Source organism: Oryzias latipes, chromosome 20 (genome assembly GCF_002234675.1).
Source record: "Oryzias latipes chromosome 20, ASM223467v1".
NCBI classification, from domain to species: domain Eukaryota; kingdom Metazoa; phylum Chordata; class Actinopteri; order Beloniformes; family Adrianichthyidae; genus Oryzias; species Oryzias latipes.
In genome coordinates, this window is record NC_019878.2 from 8,914,872 (window position 1) to 8,940,539 (window position 25,668).

The 25,668-nt window shown below is 41.0% G+C and overlaps 1 protein-coding gene across 2 annotated transcripts in view; it reads right to left on the reverse strand.

Moving 5' to 3' along the window:
* The window catches only part of LOC101161760 (partitioning defective 3 homolog), a 409,623-nt gene that overhangs the window by 253,494 nt on the left and 130,461 nt on the right, over window positions 1-25,668 (reverse strand). Inside the window, exons 4-5 of one of the 2 annotated variants that reach the window (XM_023950353.1) lie at window positions 18,547-18,731; window positions 12,296-12,433 (exon numbers count right to left, since the gene is read on the reverse strand). In XM_023950353.1, coding sequence (XP_023806121.1) covers window positions 12,296-12,433; window positions 18,547-18,731 — 323 coding nt within the window. The remainder of the gene's footprint in view (window positions 1-12,295; window positions 12,434-18,546; window positions 18,732-25,668) is intronic. The other variant, XM_023950354.1, reaches the window with a different exon arrangement.

Consider the following 25,668-nt stretch of genomic DNA (forward strand, 5'->3'; position numbering starts at 1 on the left):
TACCCAACTTTTTTTTACATTCTGATAAAATACATTTTTTTAAATTGCAAATATATTTTTATAACCAGGGACGCGTTAGAGTAGTCATTACAAATTAGACAAATTTGATGCAGAAAGATAGAAAAATGGGATGGACAAATTAGGGTGGAGCTACTGTTGAAACCTGTTGATTGAGTGAAGGTCATTACGACAAAAGAAAGCACCAAAGAAGCATCTGTAATCCTTTTTTACCCCCAACAATCTTCTCTCAAACAACATTAAATGACTTGTATATACAAAATACCAAAAGCCAAGTGGAAAAAAAAATTCGCTGCTGGATGACCTCCATTGTTGTTGTTGTTAGCTTCACCCTGCATGCACCGTGACAGACCCATTTTGAGTGGAAACACTCATGAGAATTACCTGGACCATTCTAAACCTAACATGACCGTACCGCTTAGAGGAAATGAAGCTGTGTCTGTCTGTGTGTGGCCCTGTGATGGGAAATAGCGGGAATAGGCCTCAGCAAATCACAGGACCCTACACATCGCTTAACAAGAATATAAGTGGGATGGAAGTTATCTAAAAAGATAGGATGGTTGTTTGTAACAAAAAAAAGGACATAAAGGACAAAATGATCAGCAGTAAAAAAAAAGGGGTGTGAAACTAATAATAGAACTTGAAAATCCTTGGTACTTAAATTCCGATGTTCTAAAGTTTAAATTTAGCGCAGTATATTTTTTGGACAACAAGGCCAACCTAAAAACTTTATATTTCTTCTGGTTTTGCTTTCTGAATTTGAACCAATTTTCTTTGGGACACGGCAGTCATAAATCTATCTGAATGTTTCGCTATGACATTGGTAAACTTCAAAGCTGCATTGCTTGATGAATTATTGAAGCATTAAGGCTACCGTAGTCAGGAACCTGGCAGAGTGATATGATTTTGACTTCTAGCAGCACCTTCTAGCACAAATTCCCTACTGAGTTCTACACTTCCTCAAAAATATTATACAAAAATGTAACATTTATTTACTTGTGACATAACTTATTTCAACTTATTCTGAATTATATCAGAGGAATAAAAATAACACAGGCAGGGCCAAACAGATGGTATGAAAGGTTCTTTCCCACAATACAGTTCAAGAGCCAAAATGCCCTGCACTGATTATGCATAAAGATGCGGACAGCATGTGCTGACATCATCTATTGGTTTGTTTTGGACCTTATGGTCATCGCCATATTGTCAAGATATGTCTCACTTTAGAGGAGACATTATACCAGACAGTCTGTTGAAAGAGACTTAGTAGAGCAATTTTGGAATTGAGGAATCAACATTTAACTCTGAATTAAAAGGCCACTCCCCCAGTTGAGCATAACATTGATTTTAAATGTGTATTTTGAATGATGAGATTGATAAAAATGTCAAACTTTCCTTTACATTTGTCATATGAACAATAAAGAGCCTATATCATGCAAAATTAACTTTGTGACAATTTTGGCTGTAAAATAATCATTCCTCACGAAAACAACCCCAAAGTGGTGTTTTGATCCATTCACGCCTCTCTGTGCAATCCACTGAAAGCCTTCACTATGAGCACACGCCCCTCCAAATCCACAAAAATGAGTCGGTTCTCACAAGCTGACAAAGACAAGTGAGGAACAGCCCCTTCCAGGAAGAATCTGCGCTGCCAGCACTGCCCCAAAGGCTAACGAACACACAACCACTTTCTCCTTGGAGCTAGAAGTAATTGTCTAAAATGCTTTCCTTATATAAGCACAATATGCACATTCATCTTTGCAAAAGTCCAGATGTTGTTTGTTTTCGTGATCGAAACGCAGGGTCCCTGCCGAATCTGACTCCAGGTGGACGACATGAAATGGGCGGCCCCGACAAGGACCAAAAGGCGGTGCCTCAGAGATCGAGTGGTTTTACTTCCGGGTGGGAAAATGAGCTGTAAAAATAACTCACTTTTGATAAAAAAAAGTCATTCTTTAGTGTGGCAAAGGTAATATATTATCAGAAATATGGATGTAGTTTACTCTAAAAGGCTTAAGAAAAGCATGATTTAGGCCCCAAGTAAGCAGCAATGTAACATCTTTACTTAAGATTACAATCCTCCTGAACTTTACAGAGGCAGCATTACTCAAGTCTCTGTGATTTAGAAGAAATAGTATTCATGAGAAATTTGGTCATTGTATGTCAGTGTTGTACTTCCCAAACAAAATCAATTTCTGAGGAAGTTTTGCAGCTGCAACATTCACTGGAGCGTAAACAAAAATGGGAAGCACGTAGTGGCAGGACGCTACAAAATGCTAATGCAAAAGGGCCAGTTCAATAAAATTCTTAATGATATGGGAAGCATATATGTTAAAACACTATATACAAAAGATTAGGGACCACCATTTATAAGGCTGTCATTCAGTTTAAAAAGGTTTCTAAGCAGAACAAAGTTCCAGCGTCTCTGGTTAGCAATTAGCTTCTTCCACTTTCGGCTTTTCCCATCAGGGGTCGCCACAGCGAACAAGTCGCATGGTAAATTTGGCAATGTTTTACGCCGGATGCCCTTCCTTCCGGGCTTGGAACCGGCAGAGGAAGAGAAGGGAACAGGGAGCAGCCCGGAGTCGAACCCTGGTTTCACGGACGGAAGGCGCCGGAAACCAGCACGAGCTAAACTGGCTGGTTAGCAATTAGCAACAAACACAAATCTGTACATTCAACTCCTTAACCTTGTTCCTAATCCTTTAGACCTCTCTATTCATTCCCTTTCATTTGTCTGTGTGATGATAAAAAGGGAGACGCCCCGTTAAAACCCAGAAAGAGTAAAAGGGCAAAAGTACTTGAGCTTTTAAGAAACTGCGGGCTGGAAATGGTGGTCTCAGTATGAGACACAAACACACGACAGAAGCACACAGAGCCTCACACTGATTACTGCTGCTGTTTGTGTCTAACAAGACTTTAATAATGACATGCTAAGTAGCATTTTTCTCATAATTGCTCATTAACAAGCTATTCATTCCTCGCTGTGGATTGAATCAACTAAATGGCACTACCAGTGAAGAGCATTTTACCTGCGCCTGGCTTTCCACTAAACACCAGAGTGCATGTGCAGTAAATAAGTCAGTTTCATGTGAGATGGTCCATGCAGCTTAAAACTGATGGTTCCAGAAGGTACTATTGTACTTCCTTTGATTGTCCTATTGTAAATCAATAAAGTAGCACAACTCTTTACATACAAAGAGCATGTGATACGCATTGAAGAACGCTGGTTTTAGAACGTGCTTTTAGCTTCCAGCTTGTTCTGTCACAGCTCTATTCCAATATATGAAAGACTCGGTGTCATATAATTCCCGCCGGACACAAACAGCGATGATTGATTTCTCCCGCATGATCACTTTTCCAACAGTTGGCACTTCCGTGTGTTGAAAACCATGCTACCCATATGTCACTACCAAATTAGACTCCCTGATTGGTAAAAGTTCATCTGGTTAAACCTGAAAACACATTCAATGGCCAGGCGTTTTGTAGGTAGACCCATAAAACTGACTTAAAAACTTGTGTAGCTACGACTGAATAAAAGAGCTTAAATAAAAGAATGCAGAAGCTGTGTGCATAATTGTGCATTTACATAGATTTTTCATTGGAAATGGTCGCATGATACTGAACCCCGTTTTTGATTTGCTAAAAAACAATGATAACAAGAAAGCATTAAAGAAATTGATAAATATTGAAGAGAACCTTGATATTCCCCCCACCTTTAAACCCTTTGTGGTAAAGAAAAAGCACAAAAACTCAGCACTCTGCTCAACCTTCCTCCCTTAAGGCCTCATGAAAGTAAAAATGGAAAAAATGACCCGCACTAAATGAGGCTTAGAAAGCTGCAGGCATTGAGGTAAATTGCAGAAAATAACCAGGTTCTGGTATGTCTGGGGTCCCGGCGTTCCAGAAACAGTTCAGTGGTGATGGCTAATTGGGCTAGCGGCAGACGGACACTATTCTCATTCAGGTCTTTAGCTGCACAACAGCAATTAAGTATGGAGGGGGGGGGGTTAAAATGACCCCACATTGAAAATAACATGTCAATAAAAATGTATTTGTTTAGCAAACAAATGAAAAAATAAACACATATATTTAGGATCTGTCAATATGCATGAATTTAGCATCTTAAAAAAAGTCAGATCAGTTGTTTGTTAAAGGCCTTAAATGATATTGCATAAAAAAGGAGCAATTCAATTTCAAATAAGTGTTTCACACGGATATACAGTTTTTATCTCTTAAAAACATCAAAATTTTTAAACAAGCTCATAAAGATCCATAAGGTGAACAATAAATATTTATACCATTTAAAACGAATGGAGCTAAACTAAAATAACCCACCGTGCAGCAATTAGCACAGATTGCAACACGCACATGTTAAAAACATAGGGCTGTTTTCAATAGGCTCTATATACACAAGCAGCCTTTGTGGGGCAACCGGCCCTCTGTGTGTGTTTTTCAAGTAGAATTAGGAGGCCGGTTCAGGATAAGTGCAAGATCCCATCTGACACTGAACACAGGACAGCCAAAGTGACCAAACCGCTCAGGAATGTGTTCTGCAGTTCTTTCTGTCCACTGTTGTGCTGCAAACCTTAAGAACTGGTGGTGGAAATGTGGAAATGACAATCTGTTCTAAAATAATTGCATCAATTGTACTTTTTTTTTCCATTGGTCTAGGGAGGCTTTGTAGTGAGGAGGCAGACACAGGTGCAGAGTTTGAGGGTTACTTCTTTGATTTGTCCCATGCGTCGCTGCTCTAACTCTGCCCGCAGCTCCCCTCAGGCCCTGCAGAGTGTGTGGCCGTAACCAGCCGACCAATCTGGTGAACAGAGTTCACCCACCAACAACAACAGGGGGAATCAATGCCGACATTTACGACAACTCTGTGAGTGCTTGTAAAAAAAAAAAAAAATGCAATTTATTATTTGGAAAGCTAAAACCAATGAGTTGTGTTTGGATTCACATTTAGAATCATTGATCATTTACTAATGTTTCCCTTTTTTATTAAGTTTGTTTCAAAAGTTTTAAAAATTTTAATAAAATCTATATAATACAAACTTAGAGATAATGATAATAGAAACAATTTAATAATAATAACAATGCAAAACATGTTTGAAGATCCTGAAGTTTACAAATACTTTAGTCTGTATATGATATCAAGCTGATTTTTTAGGTATTGTTTTATTTATTTTTAAAGATCTATAGATTCAGAATACGTATTCAAATTTAAACAGTCACAGACTCATATTCTGTAAACCCATGAGCTTGGCAATAAGCCCTGATACTGCTTTCACTGAAATCTCAGTCAGACACACCACACAAAATTTGTGCAATCAAAGTTCTTTTCACTCACACTAGATATAACATCAACAGTTTGCTTTCTGCCCAGATGTTTTTCACTTTGTTTTCTGAGACAAAAATTGAGAAAATAGTACAATTTTGATCTGAAAAAGTGACATGCGCACTGAAACCCATGCCTCTGCAGACGTCAATCTCTCACCCGTCTCCCAATGAACCCCGACAGATGTGTTCCTGCTGTGTGAGCCTTTGATTTAGTTAAATCTCGGGATGACTGACAGCTGGAGTCAGTCCGGATTCTGGTAGAGCTCACGATAATGGCCTCTGGTCCCTCATCAAGGCCGCAAAATAATACAGTAGAGAGCCACTCAAGCGGATCGAAATGTGTGCGTGTGTCTGTAATGTCGAGCGGGAAGGCCCATTAACATTCATCAGTGGGATAATAGGCCAGCATTAATGTCAGCTGTTTATAAGAAGAATAACTCATAAGGCCTTGGTGTATATGGGCTGATGAAGCAGAGTTTGCAGGGTTAGGAGACGGATGGGGTGGGATTTGGTGGAGGAGGGGCTTCAAAGGTCTCAAATGACACTTGTTTGACACTGAGGGGGATTTATTGGTTGGTTAGATAAACAAGACAGTTGGCCAAATAACCCTGTTTGTTGAGAGCATTCACATTAAGGAAATGAATGGGTTCAACAGTGAAAGTGCAATAAACACAACTCTGCACGCACTTTTTATCATGTCTCATGGAACTCTTGTGTGATTGACTGCAAAAGTCACTTTTGGTGGCAAAGTCTAAGCTTACGTCCTTAATGAAGAGCTGCTTTAGTCTTTGAATATACGTAAGGTCTCTTTGGTTAGATACAGACTGAGGACAAAAAAATTATAAACTTGTCCAGGACAAGCAGATAGCCCCCGCAAAATATCTATGTCCTAGACCCTGGTGAGCTTTTAAAGCAAAAATGTTCATGCCTACTGTTCCTACCTTCATGCTGCGAGTGACAGGTCATAGCAACACTTAAACAACACACAAGGGTAGGTAAGGGTAAAGTAGGTGAGACACCGGTGAGTCCTGCAGATTTTTCTTTCTTTTCACCTCAAAACTGTACAAGGGGCCATTGGTGATATCAACATAATGAGGGCGGGCTCATTCTGTGCAGCCCAACTGTTAGAAATTAGGAAATTAGACAATTAGAATGTAGTTTGTGTGGGCATCCTCTTGGTGTCCTTCTGGCACTATCACGTGCACACCTTGTGCTTAAGGCATTCACATGCAGTCAGAAAAGCCTTGTTTCCACTGAGGTGTACGGTCCGGTCTGGTTTAGAATGATCCAGGCAATTCAGGTGAGCGCTTTCACTCAAAGGTGGACTGTCACGGTGCATGCAGGTTGAAGCAAACAACAACAATGAAGTGCACTCATTTATTTCCGCTTGGTTTTTGGTACTTTGTATAAATAAAGCATTTATTGTTGTTTGAGAGAAGATTGCGGGCGGCGAAGAGGAATACAGCCGCTTTTCTTGGAGCTTTCTTTTGTCATAATTAACTTCAGCCAATCAAGAGGTTTGAACAGTAGTTCCGCCGTAACCAGTCCATTCCATTTTTCTATGAACCTACAACGAACGTTGGCCCAAAGATTGATACTATTCGCTTCGGCTTTAGTGCGTCCATTTTATAATGGAAACACTCAAAATACCGGACTGGTCTGGACCGAACCGTAGGGTACCGCTCAGTGAAAATAAAGTACAGTGGCCAGTGTACACACTTTAATATGACAAGAGTGTGGCATAAGGGCATTATGCGTGAGCATTGTCTGTACGTCATAAGTGTTTGCAACTTACGAATACTTGACAATACACTTACCACAGACGGCAATTGTACGTTCTATTTTTACAATGTCCCTACAGGTGGTCGTACGAGCCTCAAGGGAACCTTAGGACACATATGCAATCCCGATGCAGACGGTTCTCTCTACAACCCAACGTACAGGTGCATGTAACCAACAACTAATGACTAGAGTGTGGTGTAAGGGCACCACACGACAGCATCACCCGTACACCATAAGTTCTTGCAACTTACACTACCCAAATACTTGTTAATACACTTACCTCACACACAACAATCATACAACCCTAAAACCTGCAGCATTGCACAGGTTTATGTGACTAAAGCTTTAATAAGCACCACTTAAAACTTTGATTTTACTGTGATTCAGGGAGGAATAGCCATTAGGTAGATCAGAAATACACTCGTGTATAATCTCTTGAAGTAAAAACTTCATCAGTCGCTTCAGTGAAAGACAGAAAGAAGAGTGGAATGCCCCTTCTTTGTCTCTATTTTTAAGTCATAAAAAGAACAATTGCATAAAGCAGACAATAAAACCACAATAAACAAAGACGTGCTAATTAGAGTGCTATTTCTCCTCCAAAAACCTTGGCATATATCTAACCTATGTGTGTACATTTGTGCACGCTCATTATCCCTGCTGGGGCCGCTCGCGCTTTTTAATTAACCCACGCAGCGTATTTTTATCTGACGGCTCTTCGTTGTTGTGCTGCACACACATCAGACATAAAAAAAAAGGCAAAATGCGTCGCAATGCAGAGCGAGTGAAACAGAACGGCTCTTAAGTACCTACAACTTCCCCTCTAATGAGCAGATTTGTGTTTTGTGACTCTTATTAGTCACGCAACCATCAGATTATGGCCAGGTAGCAATACAAAAAAGAAGCATCAGCACAGCAGATCCTGCCTTTGATGCTGGTACATTTCCTGCTGTTATTCAATGAATATTTGCAGAACTTTTCCACAGAGAACCCCCTGCTTGTATAATACCCTGCTGCAAAAGAATAATCTCCTACTTCATATTTATATGTGTTTTGATAGGTATCAAATGAAATTCTCCAAAATGGAGGAAAAAGAAATGATGTCCATACATCACAAAACTATTTACTGAACTATCTGCACAGCAGAAATATTTGCGATGAAGCAATTTAGCTGAACTTCAAAAAGTCCATCCATCTTCTACCGCTTGTCTGGAACTGTCTCAGCAGAGATCCCTTGAGCTCCAGCGTGTCCTGGGTTTGTCCCAGGGCCTTCCTCTTGGTTTGACATCTCCATGAAGAAGTCTAGAAGGCGTCAGAAAGAGATGTCCAATGTACCTCGACTGATCTTAAAGTGAAGGAGCAGCTGCTCTATTCTAAGCTCTTTTTGCTATCTTTGTCTTATTATTTCCATGTTTATATATTAGAACATCAAGGAATCTGCCCAGATCACACAGTGAAACCTCCTGTAGGTGGTAGCCCTATGGGAAGGAGATTTCATGGAGTAACTTTGGGCTAAACCCAGCAGAGATATGAAGCAGACCCAACCCCAGGCTTGGTTCCAGGATAAGGCCAAAATGGTGTCAGGTCAAATAGCAAAGTTTGCAAAAATTAGAATATTAAACAAGCTGGAACAAGAAGTGATATTTTGAAAATAATGCTGACATGGTCAAATATAAAAAATAAGAAGATGAAAAAAAAACGTATATGACTCAGTGTAATAATTTTCACTGCTCAGTTTTACATTCAATGACTGTCCCCAAGAGTAACCCCAAGCCCCTCTACATTTAAATTAAACTTATCATATTTGAAACACTAACCCTAGCCTTCACATCAATCCCAACCCTAACCAGACTCCCCTGGACTAAAGATGACCCAGGGAGTAGAGCTGTGACGGTGTGGGATTTTTGATCACCGGTAATGAACCAGCACGGGGCGCGGTGATGCGGTTAACTGCACGCACCCAAAACCCAAACACAAAATCCCCCCGTGGCCGCGTCGCAAATGAATAAAATTACAACGCAGTATTCTTTATTAACAAATAACAGTAACAACTAACTACTACCTATCTAACTAATGAACTAACTATACAGGTGTTGCAGAATGACTATGTGTATGTGTGTCAGTGCGCCGCATGTGTAGAAGGAAGGTGCTGGGGGGTGCGTGTCGATTCTTCTGCAGCGGACCGCTCTCGAGCTGCACGCGCGGTGAGACGGCAGACACTTTGTTACCTTTCCGGTAGCCATGAAGCCTGACACCCATGAAGAACACGGGGCAGGAAGCTCTGCCTTTATTTATACAGACAAGTAACTATGCGCTGCACAAAATAGTTCCCAAACAAAACATGTAGTGATATTCATGGAAATCTAACAGCGCGCGTTCATGTTTGATGTTACAGAGTGAAGGAGAACAGTAATAAACCCCCCCCCACCCCCCCCAATACAAAATCCTCCGGCGGGCGGCCGTGTCACGCACTAAAAAACGCATGCAGTTTTTAATGGAAATTAATACAATGGAAATTAATTATTAGGATGCAGTAAATGTGTCGTATTTCCTCGCAAGACGGAAACCTCTGTTGTACAATGAGGATGTGTATGTGCTTCTGAAACCGCACGCGTGTGTGTAAGAGGAGGGAGCGCGTGCCGGCTAGAGGGTGTGAGAGTCGCGGGCAGTGCAGGGAGTGAAGGAGACCAATAATAAAAGGTTTCCCCCAGAAACCCTTGAAGTCTGAACACAGGACTACCAGAAAGAGTAAATTATCAGCAAAGATGAATGTGTTTAATGTGTTTATTATTGTTACAATATCGCACCATATGCAGAACTTAAAAAAAAAAAAACTGCGGTGATGCAGTTATCGTCATACCCCTACCAGGGATTACAGGCCTAAACCTAACCAGTCTTTACTCAAAACTACATTTGCCTCCTAATCGAAGCCTCCCTGCCTCGGGCTGTGCTGTATGGAGTGTGCACTGACCCTGCCTTCTTTTGGATGGTGGGTTTCAGCCGTTTTTTTCTTTTTTTTTAAACCCAAAAGTTTTGAGAATTGTAGAAAAACTTTTTACTAAAGCTTAAAAAAGATTTTTTTTTTAACTTTTAGGGTCGCCAATTAAAATAAAGTTTTTTTGGGGGGTGATATGGGATTTCGATTCCAGTCATGGACTTCCGGTTCTGGACGTTGATGTCTTCTTGCATTGAATTCAACTTACTTGCCAAAATAACAAGCCACCTACCGGCTATCTGAGGAACTAACCTAACTTGAGTTTTCTCAAACTGGACGTCATGTTTTAGTACAAAATCATACATAAGATGTAAAAAACGCAAAACCTATTTCTAGTTTACCAAAGTGTCACAATTGCTGTAAAAATGTAGTTATCAGTACAAACAGACTACTACATTGTAAAAAAATCATCTACTATATTGGTTTTGGTTTATTTAGATTTTCCACTAAACCCAACTTGTAAACTGTTCAACATATAAAACAATGTACAGTATGTCTTGCTGCAAATATGTTGTTTATGACTTGGTTCAAAGGTTAGTTTTTCAGGAGACATCAAAATGTCTGATGGAGAGGAATACTTTTGAAAGAAAACAACAGAAAGCCAATAACGTAGCTAGCTAAGCATGCCGGTGATCAAATGTAAACTTCTCCAACGCCAACCGACAGTATTGATTCTCGTCTCTGCATCCTTTAATCAGTATTTTTCTCTTCATTTTCCCTATGCTAGAGCAGGAAGACAACAGTGATGGGTGGAGACTGACACACAAACTGGGGGAAGTCTTCTGCTCATTAGGCTGAGCATGTTCACCCCCCCCCCCCCCCCCCCCAAGGTCATCTCTGCTCTCCCTGCAAAGAGACTCTGTCACTTTTAATAACTTTTAAAGGGAGCATATTTTTCTTCCTCTTTTGACAGAGTGTGGAGCAGAGGGAGTAGTCGCCAACCGAGTCAATCATGAAGTGCCAACAGAGCAAGGAGGTGCAAAGTGAGAAGACGTGTCTGAAATCACTAAAAGTACAACTTCCTTTTCTTTAGGAAGCACAAAACGCATAATGTCATATAGGAATGTAGATGTATTGGTCCAAACGATTTGACATGACAATTGCACCAAAGTAACAGATACCAAAGAGGCTCAGATGGCATTAAGGAGCTCAAATACCCATCTTGCATTTCCATGACAACAATGGAAAAAGAGTAGCACTATGTTGGCATTGTGGGGCGGCCATACATTACGAATGTAGATATTAATGTTTAAAATTCTTGAGAATAAAAGAATTAATCTAGAAGTTCCAAGATTCCCACACTGATTTGGTAAAGTGTTTTCCAAATCTTTGCCTCTGATCGTCAAGAAAGTATTAACACGTGCAATAAAGATGTGCTTTCTCCATGGCCTTTTGTTCCTGCTAACCTGCTTCTCAGACAGGCTGAATATAGATGTGAAAAGAGTCAATTCAACATGTTTAATCAGTCATATTGCTACAGTATGTTGGTCTTTTTATTTGTCCCAATCTCTTGAGCGCCCTGCTAGAAATGTTTAATGTGCGTATTCATCAAAGGCAAACAAATTACACGGATAGTTTGCCTGTCAAACAGACAAATTCATCGGTGCATCCAGTTAGTAAAGCAAGTCAGAATCTTTTGGCCCGCGTTGTCAAGTTTTCCCAGCAATTGTACTTCAAGTAACATAGATTTTTGGTCACAGCTGACTACTTTTTTTTTTGTGTTGACAGGATTTAAACCACACTGCTCTCTTTATCGAACAATAAAGGTAGATGTGCGTAAACAGCGACTTTAAAGCTGCTTTAAAACAGCGCCAGAGCCCTTCTTCTGGTACGGGTGAAGTGATTTACAAGCAAAACTGGGATTTTTGTGCACGGAGAAAACCAAACTGGAGTTGTATTCTTCTTTTAAAAGGAAAAGAAAGGATGTTTAAACTGCTAAGGAATGGCAAGGAAAACCTTTGAGAGGACGTGTTGGCTAAAAATTTGTTTTCAAGACTATCTATTGATGGAAGAAAACACGAGCTGTAAAATTAGCAGAAAACTGCTACGAAAACTTGATCCACTTAATAAGGTGGCATCTTCCACCCATAACTGTTAATACAATAAACCTTCATCCCCAAGTCTAAAGAAGGACGGATTTAAGTTGGTTTTATGTTCGGTCACCTGTTCCTGGCGGTCAAACCATCGATCTACCATAGGGTGGTTGGCGCTGAGGGAAGACCGGGTTATTTCCCTCTGAAACTGAGTGGTCCAGCCACTTGCATCGCGAGGAAGACTCCTGTACGCATGTGCCACTCTTTCCTGTAAAACAAAGCAGAGTGATGGAACTGTGAAAATAGAATGAATAATATTTCTGCAAAAGCAGAAACCTTGCCATTCTTTGATGATGAATGGAGTGATATTAATCTGGACCAAAAAACGGATCAGAGTTCCATATTCCTAACTTATTTGATGAAGGAGGAAGCATAAAATCCTGGTTTTAGGGGCACAGAGTGACACTCCAAATGTGTGTTATAAAGTACGCTACGGTAGCCTATTGCTCTTAATAAAAATAAAAACGTGTTGTGTGTTCAAGAATGCACTGAAGAATGGGTTTTGGATGTGATTTTGGCATATGGTGTTCATGTAACAGGGTGAACTGTTTTTATTTTTATTTTTTTTTGCTTGTGTTTTTTTAAATCCTAAGGCCCCTGAAGGGGCCACCTAATTGAAGCATGATTGGACACAGGTGTGCACTGGGGGCCAGCAAATGAGACTGGTTTTAAGGAACAGTGGCACATGAGAGGACAAGGACAAGCTCTGAAGTGAAAAGGCGGCGGGGTGATTCTTCTAAATGTCAGGAAGAGCCAGACTGCGCTGCGGATTAAGAAGCCACCAGACGAGCAAGTGCCGGGACCGACACAGGGGAGGATTGCTGTGGGAGGAGCAGGCGCCGGACCGACAGCGGAGGAATACCCTCGAAGGAACGCTCAGCTCTGGGTGAAGCGGTGCCAGAACAGGTCGCCCTGCGAGTCGGACGGACGAGCACTGGCCTGCAGCAGAGGAGCAGCTGAGCCAGGAGCCAGACAGTGGTCAGAGGGGGGGGGGCGATATTGGAACGCAGAGGGGTGTGGTTGTGACCCGCCACTCTTTTAACTAAGTACCCCTCTGTTGTTTTTACCTCTCTTTTGGATAACCCGGGGGTGATTTTATGTCGTCACCAGTGCCGTATTTTAAATTTTGCTCGTTATTTATTTTTTTACTGATTGCATGTTTTTAGGGGTTTTATTGAGCTTGGTGTTTTAGTTTTTTAGGTTCTCTCTGGGTTTTTCTATTTTTTACAGACAGAGCAAAAAGAGACTAAGCCAACACCCCTCATTTTTATAAACTCTTTGTGCTCCCCTTTTGAACTGTGGTCCCGGCTGTCCTGTCTCCACACACACATCCAAATCCAGAATTCTGCTTGGCAACATTCACGCTATACGGTCGCTACCAGATGCTAGCACATGTACTCACAGTGGGAAAAGAGTTGGTGCAAAGTGTAAAAACAGTGCAAATTTCGTAAATCTTCCTCCAGGCTTTTTCTTTCACAGCTCTATTACTATATATGAAAGACTTGGTGTTGTAGAATTCCTGTCCAGCACAAACCGCAATGATTAATTTCTCCTTCAGGATCGATTTTCAAATGGTTAGTACTTCCTTGTATTAAAAAGGAGATACTACCGAATTCTCTGATCGGTTAAAGTTTCACTGGTTTACCTGTCAACGCGTGTTCAATTGTACATAGAGCCTAAAATCCAAGAAGTGAACGCAAAACTTTTGAACGGGGAGGTCCGAAACATGTTTACATAGACTAGAATAGACGTGTAGAAACGTGGTGCACACGTTTCTGAGCCCGTCGGAAACATAGCATTAATCTTTGATTATCTAGTAAAGGGCTAATTTTTTTCTACATGGCAAAACTATTTCAAAGACAGCACATTAGAGATAGAAAAATGAGGGGAAAACACTGGTAGGCACCCTGACCCCATGACCTTATCTAGACTAAGAGGATTTGAACCACCAACCTGTCAATCAAACTCCCACATAAATTCAATTCAGTTTTATTTCTGTAGCCCAATATTACAATACCATTGTCTCAACAGGCCTTACTAATTGTACAAAAATAAAATCAGTTATAAAATACAACAGTGATTGCTAAAAGAAACTAAACTGGGCATCTCTGCCCTTAGACCCGCCTTCTTGGTAAGGTAAAACTGCTAAAAAAAAGATTCCAGGGGAAAAAAAGGAGAAACCTCAGGAATTTCCACATGAAGGAGAGATCCTCTCCCAGGATGGACAGGCGATGTACCAGGACTGTTAAAGAAGAATTTGCTTACTTTTGTCACTTTCTGTGAGTTCAGTTTGGCCCTACTGAAGGCCCTGCACTTTTTCTTCGCTTGCCACCATTGCAAACTCTATACTTGACTGAGAAATGCTATATTACTAATGTGGTGTAAAATAAAATGTTCTTTTCTCACCCCTCACCTACCCCAGATCTAAATCCAAGCTGTTATAAACTTAGTGGCCAAGTGGAAGACTGAACCTCAAAGGTCGTAGGTTCAAATCCATGGTCAAGTCATAATAAAGACTCTAAAAATGGGACCCAATAACTCCCACCTTGACATTTAGCATTAAAGGGTTGGATTTGGAGTTTAACCACAAAATAGATCCTGAGCATGGCAGCTTAAATTTGCTACTCCCTCAGAGGATGGGTCAAATGCAGAGAACACATTTCACACACCTGAGTGTGTGAAAACTAATGGGACTTTAACTTTAATTAAAAGAATTGTTTTTGTTAAATTAGGCGCAGATGAGCTTTGTCACTACATAAAAGCTACCTTCCTAAGGTTTCATAGTTGAACTTCCACAGAATCTCTAGCATAAGCAGGATTCTGAAGATTTGGTACCCAAACACACCAGATTAGATTCCAGACATGATTTAAAAGAATTTTTTTCACATTATTTGATTTTGATGTAAATCTGGGCCTTGGTCAAATCCCAACTAGGACATTTCTATGTGGAGTTTGCATTTTCTCCTTGTGAATGCAACGGCTTACTCCATGCACTCCAGTTTCCTCCAACAATCAGAAAACATGCTTCATAGGTTGATTGCTAACTCCTGATGATCCCTTAAGTTTGTTTACATGTGGTCCAGTGCTAAACTTGCAAACTATCCAGAGTCTGCCTTACCTTCATTCAACAGTAACTAGGATAGGCTCCAGCAACCTCAACTAGGATGAAGCTGGTTTAGAAAATGAATGGGTGGATGGGGAAATTGGAAGGATGGATTTAAATTGACCCTACTGGTCCTATAGACCAATAAAAATTGGTTTAGATTTCTGAAAATAGACATAACATTTCAAACATATGTATTTTTTAACTAAAACAGACCATCCATATAAACAGGAAGGCTATAAAACAAGTGAAGGAAGGAAACTCAGTAAGGAAAGAAAAGAAAAAAAAACTATTGTAGGGGGAATCAGAATCCAGCGGAGAAAAATGCATCCCGTCATAAACCATGTGTGTTTTAGTACAACTCAATGTGGCGTGAAGGGGTCTGAGGAAGCAGACAGAACAGTAAAACTGAGCTGAACATGTGGACTCAGACACAGACAAGCTTGATAGGCATCACAGTCTGAGAGAGACTGCAGCAATGATCTCTTCACAAACTTTTACGACACATCTGACCATAAAAGCTTATAAATTAAGATACCAGAGGAGCAACAGTAAATCAACAGTGTTGAGTCAAAAGCCTGATTCCTTTCGATTGTGTATTTTAAATTCACTGTTAAGTGCTATCTGATGAGTGAATGCTCCCACGGGCAAATGTTGTGTAGATTTAGCAGAACTGCGCCTCACTCAGCTGCCTTTAAACTCAGAGAACTTGATAGAACATGGATGACTGCATTTTATCGTGGAAGGGGAAATGATGTAAGACAGCAACGCTTTGTTTATTGTGTGTGTAATATGGTTTTTTTTGGAACTGATTTCTCTTTTTAACAATGTTCATGTAAGGTTGCTTTCACACCAGATTGGTCCCGTGAACTCCGTTTTAAAAGGCAGAGATGGCTAATCATTTCCACTGCCTTATCTGGTTTGTTTGCAGTTGGTTCTGCAGTCTGAGTTATAGGGTTGTTTTGTAATAAAACCAAAGGCTGAAGCAAACTGGGCCCAACTGTCAAGAAAAATATAACAGTTCCAGATGTTCATCACTAGGGGGCAGTGTCAAAAGAAAACACACAAAGAAGAAAATCTGCTTGTTTTTTTAATCTCTGATTAACATGAAAATATATATATATATATATATATATATATATATATATATATATATATATATATATATATATATATATATATATATATATATATATATATATTTTTTTTTTTTTTTTAATGGACCAGAGTTCACTTTCAGTTTACCAAAGCTACATAAATCTTGATCGCTATCAGATCTCTGTTTTTTAATTCTATAACACTGGACTTATTTTTTGTGAAGGTTTTAACTTTGAGAGTCTAAACAAAAGAGAAAAGTGTAAATATGTTCCTGTCTGTCTGAGAAAAGTGTATAAAGTGTGTAGTGAGGGGTTTTACAGGCTTAAAATATTTGTACTCTTACTTTGTAGTTTTTACCTATTGTTTGTCCTTTTTAGAATGTAACCCCTGCGATAAACCAAAAAACACTGATTTTTGCGAATCAAACCTGGGTGCAAATTAAACCTACCAATGAGAATATTTGCTAAAACAGGTTTTACATTGTTTTGAAATGATTCCGCATGGTGTCTTTGACAGTACTACATATTCTTTGGCTTCAGTGTCATGATAGAAGAAAGTATGGTTCATCAACTAGCACGAAGAACATTTTTTTCCAATCAAAAACTTAATCAATTAATCAAAGCTTTACTGTCACTTGCCCTTCATTCCACTGAATTACAGAGTGAAACAGCATTTCCTGGGACGATAAGTGTGAAAGTAAAAACAATATAATAAAATACAAATAAACAAAAGAAAAACATTCACCATCAACCAGCCTGGCCCCCTACTACATCCGTTTCTCACTTTTTACTCCACATACGGCCACAAAAGATTAAAGAGACTGCACAGTAGTGTTACACATCCAACAGGTCCAACGCATGAAATGTCCAATTCCACATGGAAGCAACACCATCCTAACCGTTAATCACAGTTTAGCTTTAGTATTCAGTAAGAAGTTAGAAGCTGTTGATGAGTCTGTCAGTTCTGCAATTTATGCTTCGGCATCTTTTGGGTTTTAGACAAATTAAAGTATTACTGTATAGGCTGGATCCAAGGTTCAGTTAGTTAAGTGCAAGACTGGCAAATAGGAAAACAGGGTTTGATTTCCATGGGGCACAATGAGCTCTATCCAGTGTGGGTCCTTAGGCAAGGCCCTTCACGCTACTGCCTAACTAGGTAGCCACATGTCTGGGTCTCCCTGTGCCGGTCCCCAGCACGGGTAAAATCAATCAAATCAAATACCGGTTTAAAAATCTCTGCCAAACACCTGGATTGATATGCCAGAAGATGAACAACAACCGATTGGATCCCAAATCTGTCTAAGATTTTTGTTCTACAGTTTTTGTGGAGAAGAAGTCATCCTTTTTTTTGAACTATGCACTTACGAATTAAACATCTGTCTTTACGAGGAAGCGTAACCTAAATGAAAGTTCTGATTCCTTTTTTAACGAAAAAATAGAAGATTCAATGAAAAAGATACTTTTCATCTGCTACAACGCTTTTTGAGATAGCAAGCTCTCAGCCTTTTTATTCATCTTTAAGTATAATAAATAGTCTTTTTTTTAACAAAAAACATTTCTACAAAAGGAGGTATTTAAGGACCTTTGACTGTCAGTCGTTTTGAAAAGTTAATTGGGTCCCGTTATATTTTTGAGAATTCAAGAAGTATGTTCATGCTCAGAGATCTTGACTTTTATTTCTTCAAAAGGATTTTATAATCAGGGGCTTTAAAAGTCAAGAAAATGGGAGAATGTGGGAAAAAATAAGAAAAGGGTTTAATGGATCAAACTTGTTATTCTTTTTTTTTTCTTTACTTGAGATAAAAAGTGGTTTTATCAGAAGTAACTAGTTTCACATTATCTATGCCGCCGCTGGAAGCCTGCCAGCCGAGCAGCATATGTCCCATCTCTTTGATGTGGCTGACAGAAAGGGGAAAGATGGAAATCAGAGAAGAAAGGTGTAAGTGATTTGAAAAACAGACTTCAGAAGGTGAGAGGATTTCTGAGACCATCTCTCATCCTATAATTGGTGCAGCTCAATACATCTGCTCCTCTGCAGCAAATAACTGCTGGGCAAGTCTCAGTTTGAATCAGTTTTACTCAGGTTTAACAACTGTTTGACAAATGCTGGGGATACATTACCTTTTGCTCCAGGCTGCTTGTGCCAGAACTTGCACTCGGCTTATGGTTCAACTTTTGAAAACCAGTTGTTGTGGACCAGCAAGATGGGTTCTTTCTGGACGGTTCTTCTTGAACATCTGGGACCTCACCTGGAGGAAGGCCAGACAGGGAGGGGTCGCTGCTGCGGCGGACGTTGAGGGCCATGCCTACGGCGCAGGAGGCAGACAGAAAGCAAAACGTCAGAATGATAAATTGAAACAGAAGTTTTGGTTAAAAGTGTTCCGTTCTTGCAACAACAGACCAAATAGGCCCTGTTTTAAGCCTTAGTCACATACACCAGTACCCACAAGTACTGCAGGTTTTTGGGTTGTCCAGGCCTGTAGAGGGTCGTAGAGAGGCACAGTCAAATCTTGAGTGGCTCGTAAAGCCACTTCAAGGCACATCATGAATATGCTAAGTACGGTTGCTGTTTGTGGGAAGTTTGATTTGATTTGAAATTGTTTATTTTAAGCAATCAAATAAGAATAGTACACAAAAACCAGTGTATCGTGTAGCACACTTAATGCTATAGTAAGTTGCACGCACTTGTGATGTACAGGTGATAGCGGCTGGATAGCTCAGTTGGGTGTAGGACTGAACCTAGGTTTCGCTTCCCGGAGGCGCAATGAGCTTAATCCAGCCTTAAGCAAGACCCTTCGCGGTACGGCCTAACTATGTAGCCACAAAGGGGCCCAAGTCCGGGTCTCCCTGTGCCAGTCCCCACCCCGGATAAAATACAGGGTTGTGTCAGGAAGGGCATGTGGCGTAAAAAACCTCTGCCAAACCACCTGTGCGAATCGGTGAAAGCTGATTGGCTGTGGTGAGCCCTGACGGGATACGCCGAAAAGTGAACACAATGATGCTATCATACAAAAGCCACATTCTATTCATTATTAAGGTGTGAGTACTGACCGCACTTACGGGGTGTGTATGGGACGTTCCACACAAACTACACTCTGATTGTCTAATTTCTTCATTCCCAACAGTCTTGGCATTTATCATGTGATCAGCTCTAATGGGCTTCTTTGAGCAGTTTTTGGGGGGTTCAGAAAAAAAATCTGTTCGACATGTCTGTGTCTCGCTTTCTTTATGAAATGTAAAAGAGTTTGCTACAACCTGTCGCCTACAACATACCCATAGAAAGAAATATTCAACAACCTTTTCGCTCAACTGACTCATCAAACGATTTAAGACTTTTGTGAGGACCACCTGTGTACCCCTATAGGTTTGCCCATTTTTCACCAGCAAATAGCCCTTATTTGCTGGTGGCTCTCGGAAAACGTCCCAGATTCCGCTCTGCAGCTACAGACGCACTCCATTCATCGGGGAGACCGGACAGCAGCCTCCGGTAAAGCGAAGGGGGGCGGCGTGTGTGTGTTTATCAACAACACGTGGTGTGGGGACGTACGGACTGTTCACCAGCACTGTTCGCCTGATGTGGAGTTTTTGTTGCTAAAGTGCCGTCCCTACTACCTGCCAAGGGAGTTTACAGCCGTGTTTTTAGCTGCTGTTTACATTCCCCCGCGAGCCAACACTGCAGCGGCTCTCGGCGAGCTATATGACGTCATCAGCGCTCTAGAGACAGCTCACCCTGATGCTGTTTTTATTGCTGCGGGCGACTTTAATCAGTGCAATCTCCGGACCGTATTTCCCAGATATTACCAGCATGTTAACATTCCCACTCGTGACAAGAACATCTTGGACCATGTTTACACGAACATAAAGGGTGCATACAGGGCCGCACCCCGCCCCCACTTTGGACACTCGGACCACATCTCTTTGTTTCTGTACCCAGCCTACAGACAAAGACTCAAACAATCTAATCCAGTCACCAAACAGGTTCAACTCTGGACCCCTGAGACTGAGAGCACATTGCAGGACTGTTTCATGACAACAGACTGGGATGTGTTTAAAGCTGCAGCCACTCTGGATGGCTTCTATTCTACTGCTGACTCTGGCCGCATGTGGAGGGGCCTACAGCACATCACGGACTACAGAAGCAGCACCAGCACCATCAGTGCTGCAGACAGCCTGCCCGACGAGCTCAATGCATTCTACACCCGCTTTGAGACGTCCACCCCCCACACGGAGGGACCATTATACTCTTGGACAATTACACCCCCCTCACCCCCACCAGTCGTCTCATCAGCCCAGGTAAACAAAGCCCTGAGGAGGATCAACACCCGCAAGGCAACCGGTCCGGACAACATTCCTGGACGAGCCCTCAGAGCATGTGCTAACGAGCTGACAGACATTCTCACCTCCATATTCAACCTGTCCCTCAGCCAAAGAGTGGTCCCTTCCTGCTTCAAGACCACAACCATTGTTCCCCTCCCCAAGAAGAGCCCTCCCACCTGCCTGAATGACTACAGGCCAGTAGCACTCACTCCGATCATTATGAAGTGCTTTGAGAGGGTGATGCTGACCCACATCCAGAGCAGCATTCCAGACACACTAGACCCCCTGCAGTACGCATACCGGCCCAACAGGTCCACCTCAGACGCCATCGCTGCAGCACTGCACACCTCCCTCTCACACCTGGAGAATAAAGACTCCTACATCAGGATGCTCTTTATTGACTACAGTTCTGCTTTCAACACGGTTGTTCCCCACAAGCTCACCCACAAACTGTTCTCCCTTGGAATACATCCCATCATCTGTGACTGGCTCCTGGACTTTTTGACTGGCAGGCCTCAGTCTGTCAGAATAGGGAACAGGACTTCAGCCAGCATCATCACAAACACTGGCACACCACAGGGCTGTGTTCTCAGCCCAATCCTCTACACCCTGTTCACCCATGACTGTGGGGCCTCTCACAAGGACAACATCATCCTAAAGTTCGCAGACGACACCGCTGTGATAGGACGCATCACTGGCGGGGACGAAGCAGCCTACAGGAGGGAGGTGGCCAGTCTGGTGACATGGGGTGAGGACAACAACCTCACCCTCAACACAGACAAGACAAAGGAGATGATAGTGGACATGAGGAAGGAGAGGAGGAACCCTCATCAGCCGCTTCTTATCCGAGGTCTGGAAGTGGAGAGAGTGAGCAGCTTCAGATATCTGGGGGTCCACCTCAGCCAGGACCTCACCTGGACACTCAACACCTCACAGCTGGTGAAGAAGGCTCATCAGCGGCTGTACTTTCTGAGGAGGCTGAGGAGGTTCGGCATGTCCCCGAAGATCCTCAGCAACTTCTACAGCTGCATGGTTGAGTCCATCCTGACCAGCGGCATCACAGTGTGGTACGGCAGCTCTACCGCTGCGGACCGCAAACGCCTGCAGAGAGTGGTAAAGACTGCGTCCAAGATCACCAGGACTCCTCTTCCCTCGCTGCAGAGCATCTACAAACGCAGGGTCTGCAGGAGAGCTGCCTCCATCATCAAGGACCCCACCCACCCGCAACGAGGACTGTTCACTCTCCTCCCCTCAGGACGGAGGTACAGGAGTGTGAAGTGCAGGACCACCAGACTCAAGAACTCTTTCTTTCCCTCTGCCATCAGACTCCTTAACAGCTGACTGGAGTCTGGAAAAAACAAACTGCACCTTGCTTACCCTAATTGCTGCTACTGTCACTGTCACTTTTGCACATTTGCACTTTTGCAACAGCCACTCGACATCTTGTGTTTTTGTGTGTATGATGTGAGTGAATTGTTTTTGTTTCCTCTATACTTTTGGGCATTCGGAGCAGACAGCAAAGAAAGAATTTCATTGTGCAGGGAAACCCGTTCTTTACTGTGCACATGACAATAAACTCTTTGAATCTTGAATCTTGAATCTTTGAATCTTGAATCTTATCTATCCGTAAGAGCAGTTGTGACTAAGGCTTTACATTTCGGGCTGCATCCTGCTTGAGTCTGGCATTAAATTAGAAAAAAAGTGAATGAATCAAATGAATGATGAATTGTTTTACTAGTAAAGAAAGCAATTAAATTTTGCTTAATGAACAATTGCTTGTTTTCTTCTAGTTTTTTTTCTTTTTTTAAATAAGCATTGTTCCAAAAGCGTAAAGGGTCACAAACAAACAGATGAGTCTCAAAACAGATTATTTCTTATTGAAAAAAACATACACTAAACATAAAGTGTGACACATCTTTCCACTAGAACCATAAACAACTTTTCCTTTTTTTTTTTACTATTTTCAATCTTGCAATTTTAGTCACTTTCTTCTCTGACGGTATTCTGCTTTGCATCAGTACATTTTTTTACACATTAACCCACCTTTTCTTTTCATTTGAGTTTTCAGGTCCTTCCAGGACTTTTTTTAAGCCTTTACTTGTAAATCTACAAGCTTTGGAGTTATTGGATATATATTTTTGAAGCTCTAATGTCAAGGAATCCATCATTTTTCAGTGTTATCAACATTTGAGTGATGTTGCAGCTGGTGTGTCGGCCCCTCCCACACACAGGTTAAGCAAGGCTATTCATAGATTTGAGCTGTCAAACTCAGAGCTAAAGGTAAAAAAAAAAAAAATTAACAGCAAAAAAAGTTGAATATTGAAGGGAATATTCATAAAACTGAAATTTAAAGTTCCCTAAAATTGAGATAAACAACTTAACCTATAAATATAATTTTGCGGCAGATATTTTTTTAAGTTTAATTTTCATGTTAGAGGTGTCTAATGACGGTGTTGCCCTTTAGATAAATAAAACTAAATATAAAAAATGTGGCTTAACAAACACTGTTTTAATTTGGCAAACTGTCCACCAAGTTTAATGGTTGTAGTAAAGCAAAAATATATATATATTGCAAAAAAAGACCAAAGACCAGAACTCCTACAGGACTTCCATCTCAAAGTGAGTCTGGGCAGGCTTGAAAAAGCCTCTTTCCTGTCACCACAATGAGTAGTCAAAGTAACATTCGTCACAGAGTTGAGCCATTCAAATAAGATTGTCAAAATAAACCAAACTGGTCCATTTTTTATTCTTTCTTCCGAGTTTATTGAAAAACGCTGCAGATTCCTGTAAAAACAGAAAGACCATAAATGCATCACCAACAGCTGTCATGGAATTGACGTCAAATCTCCTTAAGCCACAAAGATTTCTATACGATGATGGAGCAGCCTGCATGTTTCACCCACAGCTATGTAAACAGCGAGTTAACCACCTGTCATTCAGCTGTGCATCATTGCAGAGAGCATATGCCGGTACTAAACTTCCATCTGATACACCACAGACGTGGCTCATTGTTGGAAGCAGTTCAATCAGCACTTATGTGAAGCTGTTACTCATTGGCAACAAACGTGCCAAGATTGCTGCTTGCAGGTAGACAAACAGGAAGTTGGATATGTTATGTAACAAAACCTTAAAGGGCCTACCAATACTATGCTATTCTTCAACTTTGAAGATGACAACTTTAAAGTTGTATATAATTTAAACGATTTATAAAATGTAAATAGATTTTAAACTAATAAAAACACAGGAAAAAAAAGTGTTTGAGAATCTAAATTGAGTGTGAAACCTTATAAAATCAAATCAGAATGGGGGGCATATACTTTATTTTGGAAATGTCCCGTAAATTTCTAACTCCTGTGAGTGGAAGGGATGGCAGTGGATTCGTGTTGAATTAAAACTGTCTACTTTATAGGATATCCCAAAATTCTCATACTCCTATGTAAGAAAAAAAAAGATATATCTGGCAGATTTACACTTTTAGTGTAAAACTTTATTTCTACAACATTCCTCTGAGACAAAACATCCCAGCAAAACCCACCAGCAGCTGGTAATATAATCCAATCTGTACCCCTTTGTTGTAAACGTGTTTCATTTATTTTTGATGCTGACTTCATGGCTTCCTCAAAGAATACTACAAATCAAATAAAAAATAAAACACATGCTCCACGGAGGCAAGCTAACCAATCAATGAGAGTTTTTTTTTAAATTAAGTTCAAGATTTAATAACAGCATTCAGTAAACTTTTGACCCTTCTTGAAATGACTGGTTCATGTTGAGTTCACAACTCTAAGCTGGGGTAATTAATGCCTAGGGTTTTTATTAAGAGACTGACACAAGGCGATGTGGAAAATTAGGGCAGAAAATGACAAAAGTGAAAGGCCAATAGAAGCTTAAATAGTGTATTTATCCTAATTATATTATGTCTCCACGTCTCTGCGTTTTTACAACAGCCAGACCATTTTTCTCTCAGGTAATTACAGAGCCTAAATATTTATATCTGGCTGTTAGGGAATGTTTTTTTGTGTGTCGAGGCTTATACAAGGCCGTTATGTATTTCCCAGAATACCTCAAGGCTCAGCTCTTCCTGGACATTTGTGAATCTTTGGAATCTGTGACCACATCGATCTCGCTTCATTGGATATGATTGCTTCCAGATGCAGGCAGACTCAGATGCCTATTACTGTGGGTTTATCAGCATTTGTTTCTTTTTTAAAACATTGGATTTCTGTGATTCCAAATTGTTTTATGTCTACGTCGCAACGGCCCTTGAGGGTGGAAACGGGCTACCTGCAGGTGAAAAATGGACAACGCTTTACAGGACATGCAGGTGGTCCACATTAAATAGCAAGATCGTTGACCGTTGTTTGAGCCCGTAGTACAAAAGTGTTCATGCACATTTTTTATTTGGGTATGCTGCGGGCGACATGTCGTGGTAAACACTTACAACACATAAGAATAAGCAATGATACGTTCACACCGGGAATGTGTAGCATGTTTAAGAACGAGCAAACATGGGTTCTTGAGCGCACTTAGTATACGGTGTTCGCACTGGACCATCACTACCCAATAGTAGTGCATGTACTCACAGTTGGATGAGACTAGATACAAAATGTTGAAGCGCCTCTCATGGATTTCGCCCCACGCTTTGTCTTTCACAGCTCTTTTTTGATATACGAAAGACGTGGTGTCATATAATTCCAGTCGGACAAAAACCGCAAAGATTAATTTCTCCTAGATGATCGATTTTCAATTGGCTGGAAATTCCTTGTGTTTAAAATGACGCCACTATATGTCACTACCAAGTCTTAGTCCTTGATTGGTCAAAGTTCAACTGGTGTAACTTTTAACACAGGTTCAGTTGGCACCATTTTGAATGTAGAGCTCGAAAAAAGACATAAAAACCTGCGTAGCAACATGTGAACACGAGTT